This window comes from Phascolarctos cinereus, unplaced genomic scaffold (genome assembly GCF_003287225.1).
Source record: "Phascolarctos cinereus isolate Bilbo 61053 unplaced genomic scaffold, phaCin_HiC Scaffold_4;HRSCAF=312, whole genome shotgun sequence".
Lineage (NCBI taxonomy): Eukaryota > Metazoa > Chordata > Mammalia > Diprotodontia > Phascolarctidae > Phascolarctos > Phascolarctos cinereus.
In genome coordinates this window covers 90,841,181-90,854,934 of record NW_027555847.1, presented here as the reverse complement: position 1 = coordinate 90,854,934, position 13,754 = coordinate 90,841,181, and the positions used below count along the sequence as shown (strand labels likewise).

Below are 13,754 nucleotides of genomic sequence, written 5' to 3'. Positions count from 1 at the left end.
TGGGTTCTCTCTCCACCAATTAGAGAGTGTCAGCCTCAGCCCTGAGACCAGGCAAATGTCTCAGATTGGGGTTGGGGGGGAGAGACAGGAGGTATAATTTACTGAGGGGGGCAGGACTTTGTGGGGAGAGGAGAAGGTAGCTTGAGGGGGGATTCCAGAAACTGACCCTGCATGATATCACCAGGACAGAGGAAAGAACCTCTCCCGCTGCAGCCCAATCCTACCCTAGGCTATTGGGTAAATATCCTCTGGGCATCCTGGTAAGTGGAGATTTGGTGTTGAGGGGAGTTCAAATCCTCCTTTCTTCCGTCTACTAGCTGAGCTGCGTTGGACAAATTTTTCTGCCTCAATTTCTTCATCTCTAAAAAGGGGAGGTTGGGCTTGGTGATTTCTGGGGTCCCCTTCCAGCTCTAAGTCGTACGATCAAACTTGTCATTTTCTCCCCATGTTCACTGCTGTGTTTTTCTCCTTTCCCAGGAAGCCAAGATGGCTTACAACACCTTCAGCGGGGCACCCCCGCTTCCTCACCCGACCCAAGGCTTTCCTGGTGTCAGTGGGCAAAGATGCCACCCTGAGCTGCCAGATTGTGGGCAACCCTGTACCGATGGTCAGCTGGGAGAAAGATCAGGTGCCGGTGGCCCCCGGCGGGCGCTTCCGTATGGCCGAGGAGGGTGACTTGTACCGCCTGACCATCGTGGATCTTACCCTGGAGGACAGCGGCCAGTATATGTGCCGAGCCCGCAACTCCATCGGAGAGGCCTTTGCGGCAGTCAGTCTGCAGGTAGGCGAGGACACCATGCGAGCTGAGCTGGCTCCCTACTTCCTTCTGCGGCCGACATCGATCCGGGTGAGCGTGGGAGAGGATGCCACCTTCCGCTGCAGGGTGCAGGGCAGCCCCCCGATGTCTGTCAGCTGGACGAAAGATGGCCGGAGGCTGGGCGAGCCATCGTCCCCCGATTTCCACCGAGTGCAGGTTGAGGCCAAGGGTGAAGATAGCTCCCTGCGGATCCGGGGTGCCCGTCCCCGAGATGGAGGCACCTACACCGTCTTTGCGGAGAACCCGATTGGGTCTACCAGTGCCGCTGCTGCCCTTGTGGTAGACGAGAAGGCCCTGCTGGGTCCCAGGGCTGTTGATGCCTCCTCTGGGACAACTGCCCTGCTGAACCACCTGCAGAAACGGAGGGAGGAGATACGGTCGGAAGGCACCGGTTGGAGCTCTAGTCTGGGGCGCTGGACTAGTGGGGGCACACGCACGTGCACTGTGACTGAGGGCAAGCATGCTCGCCTGAGCTGCTACGTGACTGGGGAGCCCAAGCCTGAGACTATATGGAAAAAGGACGGAGAGGTGGTGGTGGAGGGCCGGCGGCACATGATATACGAGGATGAGCAGGAGAACTTCGTTCTTAAGATCCTCTTCTGCAAACAGACGGACAATGGACTCTACACGTGCACAGCCTCCAACCTGGTGGGGCAGACCTATAGCTCTGTGCTGGTGGTGGTGAGAGGTGAGTGAGCAGGCTTTCTAAATCCCCTTTGGGACAGCCTGGAAAGGAGTCCTGGGCTGGGAGTCACGAAGCCTAGAGTTAAGAATCAGCTCTGGAACTTAGGTCCCTTCTTTCATCCACCTCAGTTAATAATACTTATAATTTCTCTGTCACAGAGTTGGTGTGAGGAAAGTGCTTGGTAGGCAAAGCCCCAGAGAAATGGGAATAATTGTAATTTTTATGCTCCTGTCCCTCCCTCTTTGCCCTTGAGGCCAAATCCCATCCTCTGATTCTCCTCATCCTCCCCCGTCCCCCTACACCTAAATCTGTCCCTCTCCCTAGGGAGAAAGAATTGATTCTTTTAATTTTTTTAAAATTTATTTATTTTGAATTTTCAACAATCACTTCCATAAGCTTTTGAGTTTTACATTTTTCTCCCCCTCCCTCCCCAAGACAGCATGCAATCTGATACAGGCTGTACATATACATTCCTATTAAACATATTTTCGCATTAGTGATGTTGTAAGGAAGAATTAGAAACAATAGGAGGAACCACCAGAAAGAGAAAACAGAAGAATTGATTCTTTAGCATCCCTTCTCGGTCTTAAGAATTTAGAACCGGTGGGCTTCATTTCTCTCCATCTTGGCCCCACCCAAGAAGTTCTCATACCCTAATTGAGTTAAAAAGACAGCATGGCACGGTGGGGAAAGCTGCTGGTCTGGAAGCCAGGAAGGCTGGCATTCACTCCTGGTGCCTACAATGGCTAACCATGTGACCCTGGGCCAATTACCTCACCTTGGATTCCTTCTCTCTGAAATAAGGGCAATCATATTTACACCAAATACCTCACAGGCTCATTATGCAGAAAAAGTGGTTTATAAATCTCAAAGAAATGCAAGTTATCATTATTTTTTTTTAGCCCTGTGGGTCACATATCCTGACCAAATATGGGAGACAATGTTGGGGTGACAGTGTCCACCACTTCAGATTGAGGAATCAGGCTTCCCCTCTATGGATCACATTGTCTGGGGATTATGAGTCACCCTGGTGACAAGGGAATTATTACCATTCCTCAGGCTGGGATGGGTATCAGGAATGGAGAGGATGAGCTGTGAGTTATTATTAGGTAGGGAATAGGTTCTCTCAGCCTCATATAGAACATAGAATGTCAGAACTGAGAAGGATCTCAGAACATAGGATAGCAGACCTTAGGACATAGGAGGTCAGAGTCAGGAAGAGCTTTAGAATGGAGAACATAGAATGTCTGACCTGGAAGGGACCTGAGAACACAGAAAGTCAGAGGGCAGGGAGGGATCTTAGAATGTAGAACATAAAATGCCAAATATGGAAGGAGGCCTTAGAATATTTAGGGGAACACAAGGCACAGAATGTCTGAGCCCTTCATCCCTCCTGGATCCTGTGGCCCTTTTACTGGGTTCAGCCTTCTTTTCCTAGAATAGTGCTATAGGTCTTTTTACCATAAACTCTTCCCATTTAACCAAATGTCTGTATAGTTTTCCAGCCTTAGTTTCTCTTACTGTCAGTCTGTAAGAGAAGGCAGAATGGTAATAGAGAAAGAAAGAGGAATGTGGTGGTCAGAGCCCTAGACAGGGAGGTTCCAGCCCTGGCTGTATCCCTGGTTCTTTCATGGGAAAGTCACTCCCTTTCACTGAGGCTCAGTTTTCTCCATCTGCCAAATGGGGAATATTCCTTTCCGCCTTGCCTACTTTTTAGTAGTTCGGTGAAAAGCATGGCTGAAATAGGGTTTTGGAAAGAGTGTGGAGGGTGCATTAAGAAGAGAAAGAAATGTTCTTCCTGGGCAGGGATGGTGTCTGAGGCCAGCCTCTGGGGACCAGGATGATCCTAATTCCCTTCCACAGGCCTCCAACCAAACCTTGACCACAAGGAGCCATCAAAGTCCATAATCTTACCTCTAGTCTACATCATCCCCTATTCTCCCCTAATACTGACCCTTCAGTAGCTCGTTTGTCTCGGGGAGGGGGAAGTAAGGGTGAGGACAAATAATGAGCCCTGGAAGGCCAGGCAGCTCCTGAGGCCAGGGAACTCCTATACGTCACACAGGGAGGAGATACAGAGAATAACAACATTGAAAACACAGTTAAATAATTCTTTCCCCACAAATTGTCCTGTGAAGTATTTTTTTTTTCATTTTACAGATGAGGAAACAGAGGTTCAGAGTGAATTTTTTTAAATGTCAGAGCTGGAATTAGAGCTCAGGCTTCTGGATGTCAAGACTCCTATTCCCAACTCAACTTCTTTCTCTGTTCTTCTGTGTGTCTCTGTTTCTCTCTCACCCTCTATCCCTCTCTCTCCCTTTCTGTTCCTTTCTCTTCCTCCCTTAGAACATAAAATGTCAGAGCTGATGGGGGCTTGGAGATCACCAATTGTAAGCCCTTTATTTTATGAGATGAAGGCTTCCTGGAGGAAGAGTTTTGAACTGGGTCTTAAAGGAATGAGGACCTGGATTTTAGCGGGCTTAGTATGCCAGGCTGAGGGGTTTGGTTTTAACTTGTGGGCTGATGGGGGAGGGGCTTTTTGGCTTATAGGGGATCAGCTGTTTTCCAGGCTTAGGCAGGGCAGTATGAGAAGAGGCTGGGGCCCCAGCTGCATGGGAAGGGATTTAGGTGACAAGCCTCAGCCCAGGCTGAAGTGGTGGGATGGGCCATTGGGAGAGATGGTGAAACTTTCCTTTTCTGGCTGTCTTTCTGACAAAGGTCTGTGGGCATCCAGTGTCCTGGGCAACAGTGGGCAAAATGACAGGGGGAGGGAGGGGCAGCTTTGGGAGGTGGTGTCCTGGGAGCAGCACCTGCTTCGGGGACAGCTGAGCTCACATGTCAGGGGTGGGGGTGGATTTGTATCTGGAAGAAGGAAAGAGGGATGGGGAGGAGGAATTGGGATGGGCAGGGCCATCTCTTAGACTGGAAGGCCCAACCCTGGGCCCAAACGTTTAGGGGCTCAGGCCATTGCTTCCACCCCCCTCCAGGAAAGGGCCTACAAAGCAGAGCCTCTTCCAACCTCATCTTCATTCAGAATGTTCTCAAGGATGTGGCTCATTACCCTGGTTGGCTTGGGACATGGTCACTCATGAGAAAAATGCATTTAGCTGTTGTGAAACTATTAAACTTGGTCTAGGGGCCAGAAGATTTGGGTTCTACTTCTGGTTCTGCTATGTGACCTTTTTGGGGAAATCACTGCAACTTTCTGGGTCTCAGATCTCAAAATATCATGTTGGACTAGATCTGGACTTTTTAAACTCTTCTATGTCCCAACCGATTTGGGTGTCAGGGAAAGCTTATTGGCCCCTTCTCAGAATCATGTGTTAAAGTAATTAAATGAAATGCTAAATTTCAGTTAGAGGCTAGTGAAAATAAAGGTGTAATTTTTTTCCTCATCCAAGTTTACAGACCCCTTGGGGGACAGGGGTGGTCTATGGTTAGATTATCTCTCCTGTCCCTTCTAGCTCTAACATTCTGTGCTCTAGGTTCTGAGGTTCTTCTTCAAGTCTGAAAGTCTGTGATCTAAAGCTCTGATTATCATGTTCTATGCTCTAACGTCCCTTCTGGGACTGGTGTCTTAAGCACCCTCCAAGCTCTGAGAGTGTAGGTCCTAAGTACTTCCAGAGCTAACATACTGTAATTCTCTATGCAATTTTTTGTAGAATTTTTTATAGCTAAGTGAAGCTGGTAAAGGTGATGGGTGAGTCACTCCTTTCAACAGACTCTTCCACAGGGCCATTAGTCTATATATGGCAGCCTGAGAATCCGGCCATTTTGGGGAAATTCCCACTAGGGGCTGGTCAGAAATCTGTGGTTACTTTTGTTAGGACCCAAATGCAGCCTGAGGTAGTATTGGATTCAAGCCTCCTGCCTTGGGTCTCAAGCCTTGATGAAATGTTTGTTTCCTTTCTGGGACACCAGCTTCTCTTCTTGGAATCAGTCCAGGGGCCCTGGGTATTCCAATCCAGGGCTCTTTTCACTACTTACTAAATAAACTGTCTGTGATTTCTGACCCCTATAGGGGTTCAAGACTCCAGGATCTCCAGACCTTTCTGGGTCCCTGAGCTAATTTGGCATCCTGGTTTTAGAGACCTCCTGCCCCTGATTCCCACTCATTGGTCCCATTCTCTGCCATTGCTACTACCACCATCTCTGGGTAATCTGGTGTGGTCTCCACTTACCTTTTTTTCTTCCACTCTGAGTCTGCATACTCCAGAGTGTGAGAGGGTGTTTTCTAGGGCTTTATTCATAAGGGGCCAGAGAGCATAATAATACACAAGGGGAAGGCCATTAGACGTGCTTGCATGAGAAGCCATCCAAGTCATAGATTAGCACTCAACTTTCAAAACTCCTAGAGGCAACATCATATAGAATGCTGGATTTGGAATCAGGGGGATCTGGGTTCAAATCCCTTCTCAGAAACTTACTGACCCTGGGAGATTCACTTAAGCTTTCTGAGATTCAGGTCCCTCATTCCCCAAATGGGGATAATGCTAGCACCCACCTCTCAGGGGTGTTGTGAGATAACCTCTGTCAGGTGCTTTTCCAACCCTATGTAAATGTGAGCTATTTTTATAAAATGAGGCTAAGGGCCCAAGATTTGATTTCCCCTTCTCTTGGCCTGGAAGCTTCCTTATAACACTGAATAAAAACATTTTTCTTTTCAGAATACCCCCAAGCTAAATTTTGGATTCACCCCACCCTGTCTTGAGTTCATTGATCCATTCTCCCAACCCCAGGCTCATTCTCAGCCAATCCCAAGGCCTCCTGACTGGTTGGCAGCCTTGTGGGGTTCCATTCATACCAGTGCTGATCCCTTGGCAACTTAGAAACAGAAGATTTTGGGCTGGGAGGGGCCTCAAAGATCATCCAATCCAATCCTTTAATTTTCAGCTGACTGGAGATCTAATTTCACCTCCCCCTCCAGCAAGAGATAAACAAAGAAATACAAGCAAGTACATAGAACAGTTCAGGACACCTCAAAATCAGTGATCTAAGCTGATACCCAAGCCAGTTCCCCTCACCCTTCCTCCCTGTGATTACTCCACTCCTGATAGGCTGTAAAAGCCTCAACTATAAGACTATGGGGAAACTAATAGTATGATTGATGCCCAGTGGTTTAGTAGTCTGGGAAAGCTTCCTGGTGGAGGGGGATTGGTTTTAGATGGAATTTGGAAGGGAGGAAAGAAGAGAAGCTGTGGGAACAGTCTGGGTAAAGGGATGGAGTTACCTGGAAGAAGGTTTGCTTAGGGTGAGAGACAGAAACTGCCCAGCCTTGTCCAAAAGTGAAGGAAAAAATTAGAGGCTGTTGGAGAAGCCTACTGGTAGAGGTCTGATACAAAGGTGCAGTCAATAAGCATTTTTTAAAACTGAAGTAAATGACTTTAATGAGGTAAAATAACACATTAATTACTATTTAATCTAAAAATTACATCATTTATTTACTTTTTGACATTCTTTTCTTTTTAAATTTTGAATTCAAAATTGTCTCACTCTCACCCCTCTTCTATCCACTGAGAAGGCAAGCAAAATGATATCCATTATATATGTAAAATCATGTAAAACATTTCCAAATAAGCCATATTGCAAAAAAAAAAATATAATAATAAAGCGAGAAAGTTGTACTTCAATTTGCACTCAGAGTTCATCAGTTCTCTCTATGTGGGTGGATAGCATTTTTCATCATGACTTCTTTGGAATTTTCTTGCATCATTCTATTGATCACAATATCCAGGTCTTTTGCATTTGATCATTACATTGCTGTCACTGTGCACAATAATCTCCTGGTTCTTCTCACTTCACTTTGCCTCAGTTCATATGGGTCTTGCTATGGTTTTTTGTTTTGTTTTGTTTTTGTTGTTTATTTTTTTCCCCTGAAACCATGCCTATTGTTATTTCCCACAGAATAATAGTACTCCATCACAATCACATGCCACAACTTTTTCAGCCATTCCCCAATTAACAACTATCCCCTCAAATTCCAATTCTTTGCTACCACAAAAAGAGCTACTAAAATATTTTTGTACATATAGGTCCTTTTCCTTCTTCTTTGATCTCTTTGGGGTACAGAACTAGTAGTGCTATTGCTGGATCAAAGGGGTACACCCTGTTTTATAACCCTTTGGCCACAGTTCAAAATTGTTCTCTAAAATTATTAAACTAGCTCATAACTCCATCAACAGTTTATCAGTGTACCTATTTTCCCCTCATCTTCTCTAGCATTTGTCATTTCTGATAGGTGTGAGGGGGTACCCCAGAATTGTTTTAGTTTGCATTTTTCTAATCAATAATGATTTAGAGCATTTTCCTTATACTATTATAGTTAGTTTTGATTTCTTCTTCTGAAAGCTGCCTGTTCATATCCTTTGACCATTTACCAATTGAGGAATGGCTCTTCTTTTTGTTTTAATAAATTTGACTTAGTTTCCTCTATATTTGAGAAATGAGGCCTTTATCAGAGAAACTTGCTAAAACATTTATTGCTTCATAGTTGATTTTAGCAAAATGTCATTTCTCTAATTATCTTTTTAATTAGATCTATTCTGGCTTTTGCTTTGTCTGAGATCATGATTACTACCCCTGCCTTTTTACTTCAGTGGATCAATAAGCATTTTTAAAGCATTAGTTAATTAATGTGATGGAGAATTCGTTACTTCCTTAATGTAGTTGTTTTCATGACTGGGCAGCTCCAATCAGTGAGTTTCCTTTACTCTGAGCTGAAATCAGTCTTTCTTAATTTAATAGCTAACATAATAGCTGATTTTATATAGTACTTTAAAGCTTACAAAATGTTCTACATATAAATCTTTCTGGCTTCATAACAATCCTATGAGGTAGGTGTTATTATTATCCCCACTTGACAGATGAGGAAACTGAGGCAGAGGGAGATTAAATGACTTGTCCAGGATCACACAGTGAATGAATCAGGATTTGAACTCAGATCTTTCTTACTGTAAGGTCAGTAATCTATTCATTGTATATACCACCTAGCTGATATTTCTACTGTTTTTCCAATTCTTATTTGAGAAAAAAGTCTGATTCCTTTTCTATACAATAATTGAAAACAGTGATAACACCCCCTCCTTCTGGTCATCTTTTCTCCAGGCTAAATATTCCTAGTTCCTTCGATCAATACTTTCTTGGGATGGTACAAAATCTGCTCCTCAGCCTGGTCAGCCACCTCTGGCCACAGCTTGTCAATGTGCTTCCTAAAATGTGGCATTCCTAACTGAACATGGCATTCTGGGATGTAGCCTGACCAAGACAAAAGACCACAGGACTAGCATGAGCTCTTTTGGCTGCCACGTTACATAGCTGATGCATAGTGAGCCTGAGATCCACTTGAACCAGCAGGTCTTTTTCACTTAAGATGTGTTTTAGATACATCTCCTTTGGCTATTCCTTCTGCAATTGATATTTTGGGTCTGAGGGCAGGACTTGACATTTATAGTAAGAACTCGAATTTCTATGGCACCTTAAGGCTTGTGAAGAGCTGTCCTCTTTATAATGCTGTGAGATAGGTAGGTTAAGTATTATCACTTCACAAAGGAGGAAGCAATGTCTCAGAGAAAAGGGGCTTGTTGTGGTCACTTAACTAGTACGTGTCAGAGCCAGAATTTGAATACAAGTCTTCTGACTTTAGGTTCAATATTCTTTCTACTGTATCCTGTTCCTTTCTTTTTTTTCTGCCCATCTGGTTAACTCCAGCTTGCCTTTCCAGCCTGTTGAGATTTTTTGGAAGGTGAATCTCTCATCCATGAATGAGTAATCCCGCTTCTGACTTTGTAGATGTGCCCAGAATGGTTCAGAAAGGCAGTCGAATTGCTCCCTATGGGAAGTGTGGGTCTCAGTGCCAAAGGAGGTGATGGCTTGGATTATTTTGAGGTGCAGGGTTCAACCAGCAACAATAGTCAACGCCTTTCTGTAGAGAATTTGGAATCCGCTTTCTAGATACTTCTTACCAACAGGCAGCTCCTTCAACATGCTTTCAGTCATCCAGTATTTAGTAGGAAAGGGCACAGAGAAACTTAAATAAAGACCCATTGTTTGAGGACACCTCTATTTAACTCCAGCTCCTCCTCTGATGCCTCACTGGGGCTTGGAGGTGAGCCTGGGCTCTAGAAAGCTCTGTTGCTGAGCACAAAACCTGCCAGATCTGAGTAAGCCTTGAGAACATGGGGATGGATTGTGTGGGTATTATCTCAGGATTATATTAACTAATGCTCATTGTACCAGGGTTGGCCACCAGACGAGGGATTTCTTGGGAAGAGTTTCAGTAGATGGAGTATCTTCCAAGAAAACGCCTGGAGGTGAGAAAGGACAGAACAAGGGATGGAGGACTGCCCAGAGTAATTGAAAACATAGATTATTTGAAGAAAAGTTATATGAGAAAGGAAAGATGGCACCAGATTGTGGAGGGCCTTGAATGCCAGGATCAGTAGTTATACTTGAATCAATGGGGAGTAGGAGGTGAGAGGGAAAAGGATGAAGGTTTTAATGGATCAGTTCTGTAGGAAGATTACTCAGTCAGCACATGCAGGATGGATTGATGAGACCAATTAGGTTGTTATGATTCACCAGGTGGCTTGATGAGGTGATGGTTGGGTTCAAGTATGTGAAGGTCTGTCCTGTGGAAGAGGACTTAGATTGGATCTTCTGGGTCCCAGAATGCAGGACTAACAGCAAAAATGGTGGGGAGCTGTAGAGAGGCTTGAAGGAAAGAGAATCGTTCTAACAATTAGAGCTGGCCCAGCATGGAATGGGCTGCTTCTGGAGCAAGTGAGAGAGTTCCCCTCTTGTGGAGGTCTTCAGGCACAGGCTGGACGGACCACCCAGTAGGGATGTTGCAGAATGGATTATTACATCATTACAGGTTGGACGCAATGGCTTCTGAGGTTTCTACAAACCCTGAGATTCTCTGAGGGCCTGAACTAGAGCGGCATTCGTAGATGTGGGTGCGAGGAGCTGGGAGAGATTCTTAGAAGTGAAGCTGGGAGATGGCAGCCCTTGGGGCTCAAAGGGAAAGAAATCAAAAGTCTATGCAGTTGAGAATGGAAGTAAATCCGCCAATTAGTCAACAAACCCTTTCCTGAGTCAGCTATGATTGAGGGGGCAGGAGGGGAAATTAGAGGAAAGGAGGCCCCAATGTGGATCTCGCCAGCACAAGAGCCAGAGTATGGGCCATGGATGGCAAGTCCTGTAGGAGTTCAGAAAAGGGAAAGTCTCTGTGAGCTAGGCTGGTCAAGGAAGGAAGGACGTTCCCTTGGGACTCAGGGATATGGGCCTTGACCAGCAGTAGTGGTTCCAGCCCATCTGCCTGCTTTTCCATCCTCCGCCAGTCCAATGCCCCTAGGCTGCCCTGTTGTATTGTCTGCCCTTCTGTATGATCTGCATCCTCACTTTCTCAGAGTCTCTGGGGGGCGTCCTTTCTCTCTTGTTCAGGCATTGTCTGTCTCCCCATCTCTCTCTCCCCAATATAATTTACCGAGGCTTTCTCTCACCATCCCCTCTTCCCTAACTCCTTCTCTCTCCCCTTATCTCATCTGTTTTTTTAATCTCTGGGTATCTCTCCTCTTATTGTCTCTTACACTCAGACCAATACTCCAGTCACATCTCTCCCTTTTTCTTTCTTCCTTTCCCTATCTCCCCACCCTTTCAGTCTCTGGAAATCTCTCCCCCTCATATCTCTCTTTTCTTTCCCTTTGTGGATATCTATTTCTCTTTTATCCATTGTCTGTCAGGCTCTGGATGTATCTCTTTCCACCCAGCTCCCTTCTCCCTCTCAGGCTGTGGGCATCTCTCCCCAACCTATTATCTCTCCTATTTCTCATTCTGTGTGACTGTGTCTTCTCTCAACCACCTGTCTTCTTCCCCTCAATTCTGACCTTACTGCCTCCCCCAACCCCCATTGCATCCCTCCTGAGAATATTTCCCTCCTCCCTTCTCCATCTTTCAGTTTCTGGGTATCACTCCCATGCCTCTCATTTTGTGTATGTCTCTCCCCCTCATTTCCCCCAAGTCTTGGGCTTTAGGCACCTTTCCACTTCTTCCTTTGCCCCACGCCCATTTTCGGTCTACCTTTACTATGTCTTTAACTGTGTGGGTCTCTCCCTTATCTCTTTCCTGTCTTTGGGCATTTCTCTTCTCATCACCTCTCTCCCTCCCTCGTGCCTCCCCGCACCCCCGCCACGATCTCTCAGGATCTGAGAACTCTCAGCACCCACTTCTCCCTCTGTCCCTTCTCCACTTCCTAGCCATTCACCTCTCCTTTCAGTGTCTGAGTGTCTCCAACACAGCTTTCTCAGATCTCACTCAGTACGTGCCGATCTTTCCTGTAACTTCGGTTCCAGGAATTTCTCCCCATGTTTCTCTGCCTCCCTTCCCCACTGCCTTCAGTCGAAGATTTCTCTCTCCCCCTTATCTCTCTCCTCTCAGGCTCAGAACGTCTCTCACCACTCACCTTTATCTCCCCAAACTTCCCACCGCTGTCTGTCTTACTGTGGAGCCCTTGGGCTTTGAAGGTATCTTCTCTCTTCCCCTCCTCACTGGGGGTCTTCCCTATCCTTTTGGAGGCTCCAGACGTTTCTCACACTGTCCATTCCCCCAGGGCCTCCCCTCCCTGCTTCAGTCAGTAGGCACTTTTCCCGTTTTTCACTATGTATGTGTCAGATTCCTGATGTGTGGATGAGTCTGTTTGAACACAGTAACTCCCCAAATACCATCCTCAGCTGAGTTTAGCACCAATGATTCACAAAGCCACTGGCAACACACACATGATCACAGACCATGAGAGCTGGAAGGACCCACAAAGTCTTCTAGCCCAACCTCTTTATTTTACAGAGCAGGAAAGTGAGGAGCAGAGTGGGGAAGGTCACACACAACACGTTCCTTATCTTTTTTCTTGTCTCAGCTGAAAAATGGGGATAATAAAGTACTTACTTCCCAGGGTTGTTATGAGGATAAAATGAGATGTTTGTAAAGCATTTAGCACACATAGTAGGCCCTTAATAAATGTTTCCTTCCTTCCTCCTTCTCCATTTCCTCCCTTTCTTCATTCCTCCCTCCTTTTTTTTCCTCCCTCCCTCCCTTTCTTCCTTCCTTTCTCTTTCCCTTCCTTCCTTTCTTCCTCCCTTCCTTCTTCCTTCCTTCCTTCCATCCATCTCTTAGGTTCTGGGGATTTCTCTCAACCACCTGTCTTCTTCTCCTCAGTTCTGACCTTACTGCCTCCCCCAACCCCCATTGCACCCCTCCCGAGAATATTTCCGTCCTCCCTTCTCCATCTTTCAGTTTCTGGGTATCACTCTCATGCCTCTCATTTTGTGTATGTCTCTCCCCCTCATTTCCCCCAAGTTTGTCAGTTTCTGGGCATTTCCCTTGCTCCTGCTTCCCTCTATGTCTTAGCCTTGGAGTCTGTCTCTCAACTACTTGTTCTTTCTTCTCTTTTCCTCCTCCTCCCCCTGTGCCCCCCCCCCCCAGAGCCCACTGTACCCTTCAAGAAGAAGCTGCAAGACCTCGAGGTCCGGGAGAAGGAGGCCGCCACATTCCAGTGTGAGGTGCCTCTGCCCGCCACAGAGGCCTGTTGGTTTAAGGAGGAGACCAGACTGAGGCAAAGCAAAAAGTACAACATTGAGGAGGAAGGCACGTGGCGCCGGCTGACAGTGCAGAACGTCACTACAGATGATGATGCTGTCTACATCTGTGAGATGAAGGAGGGCAGCAGGACCATTGCTGAGCTGTCTGTCCAAGGCAGGTCCACATGGGCTGGGGCAGGGGTTGGGGCTGCACCAGGGGCTCCTAGTGCTCATTAGGTGTTTGGGGCCTCCAAGGTGGTGGGCAGCAGGTTTATAATGTCCTGCCCTCTCCCCTGATCCCTGCTTGCTCTGTTCAGGCAACATCACCAAAAAGCTCCCGAGGAAGACCATGGTACTGACTGGGGACACAGCCATCTTCTGTGTGGAACTGGCAGATCCAGCTGATCCTATCCAGTGGCTGAGGAACCAAGAGGAGATCAAGGCTGGGGACCGCATGACCATCACTTCCACAGGCACCTGCCACACGCTGACCATCAAACAGTGCCGCCAGGAGGACGCTGGGGAGGTTGCCTTCCTGGCTGGCCAGTGCAGGACTTCGACCCAGTTCATTGTGTCCGGTGAGGCCTGGAACTGGGACCTTAGATGGGGGGGAAGGGCGGGAGTAGAAGCCAGGCATGTTAGATTTCTTCTGGATACTGATCCCAGAAGCCTGCTATGGTAG

At 46.6% G+C, this 13,754-nt stretch overlaps 1 protein-coding gene across 1 annotated transcript in view; it reads left to right on the top strand.

Moving 5' to 3' along the window:
• Nucleotides 1–486: 486 nt before the first annotated feature.
• Nucleotides 487–13,754, top strand: part of OBSCN (obscurin, cytoskeletal calmodulin and titin-interacting RhoGEF) — a 303,665-nt gene continuing 290,397 nt past the window's right edge. Inside the window, 4 exon segments of the mRNA XM_078152436.1 lie at nt 487–513; nt 515–1,505; nt 12,978–13,247; nt 13,390–13,650. Coding sequence (XP_078008562.1) covers nt 487–513; nt 515–1,505; nt 12,978–13,247; nt 13,390–13,650 — 1,549 coding nt within the window.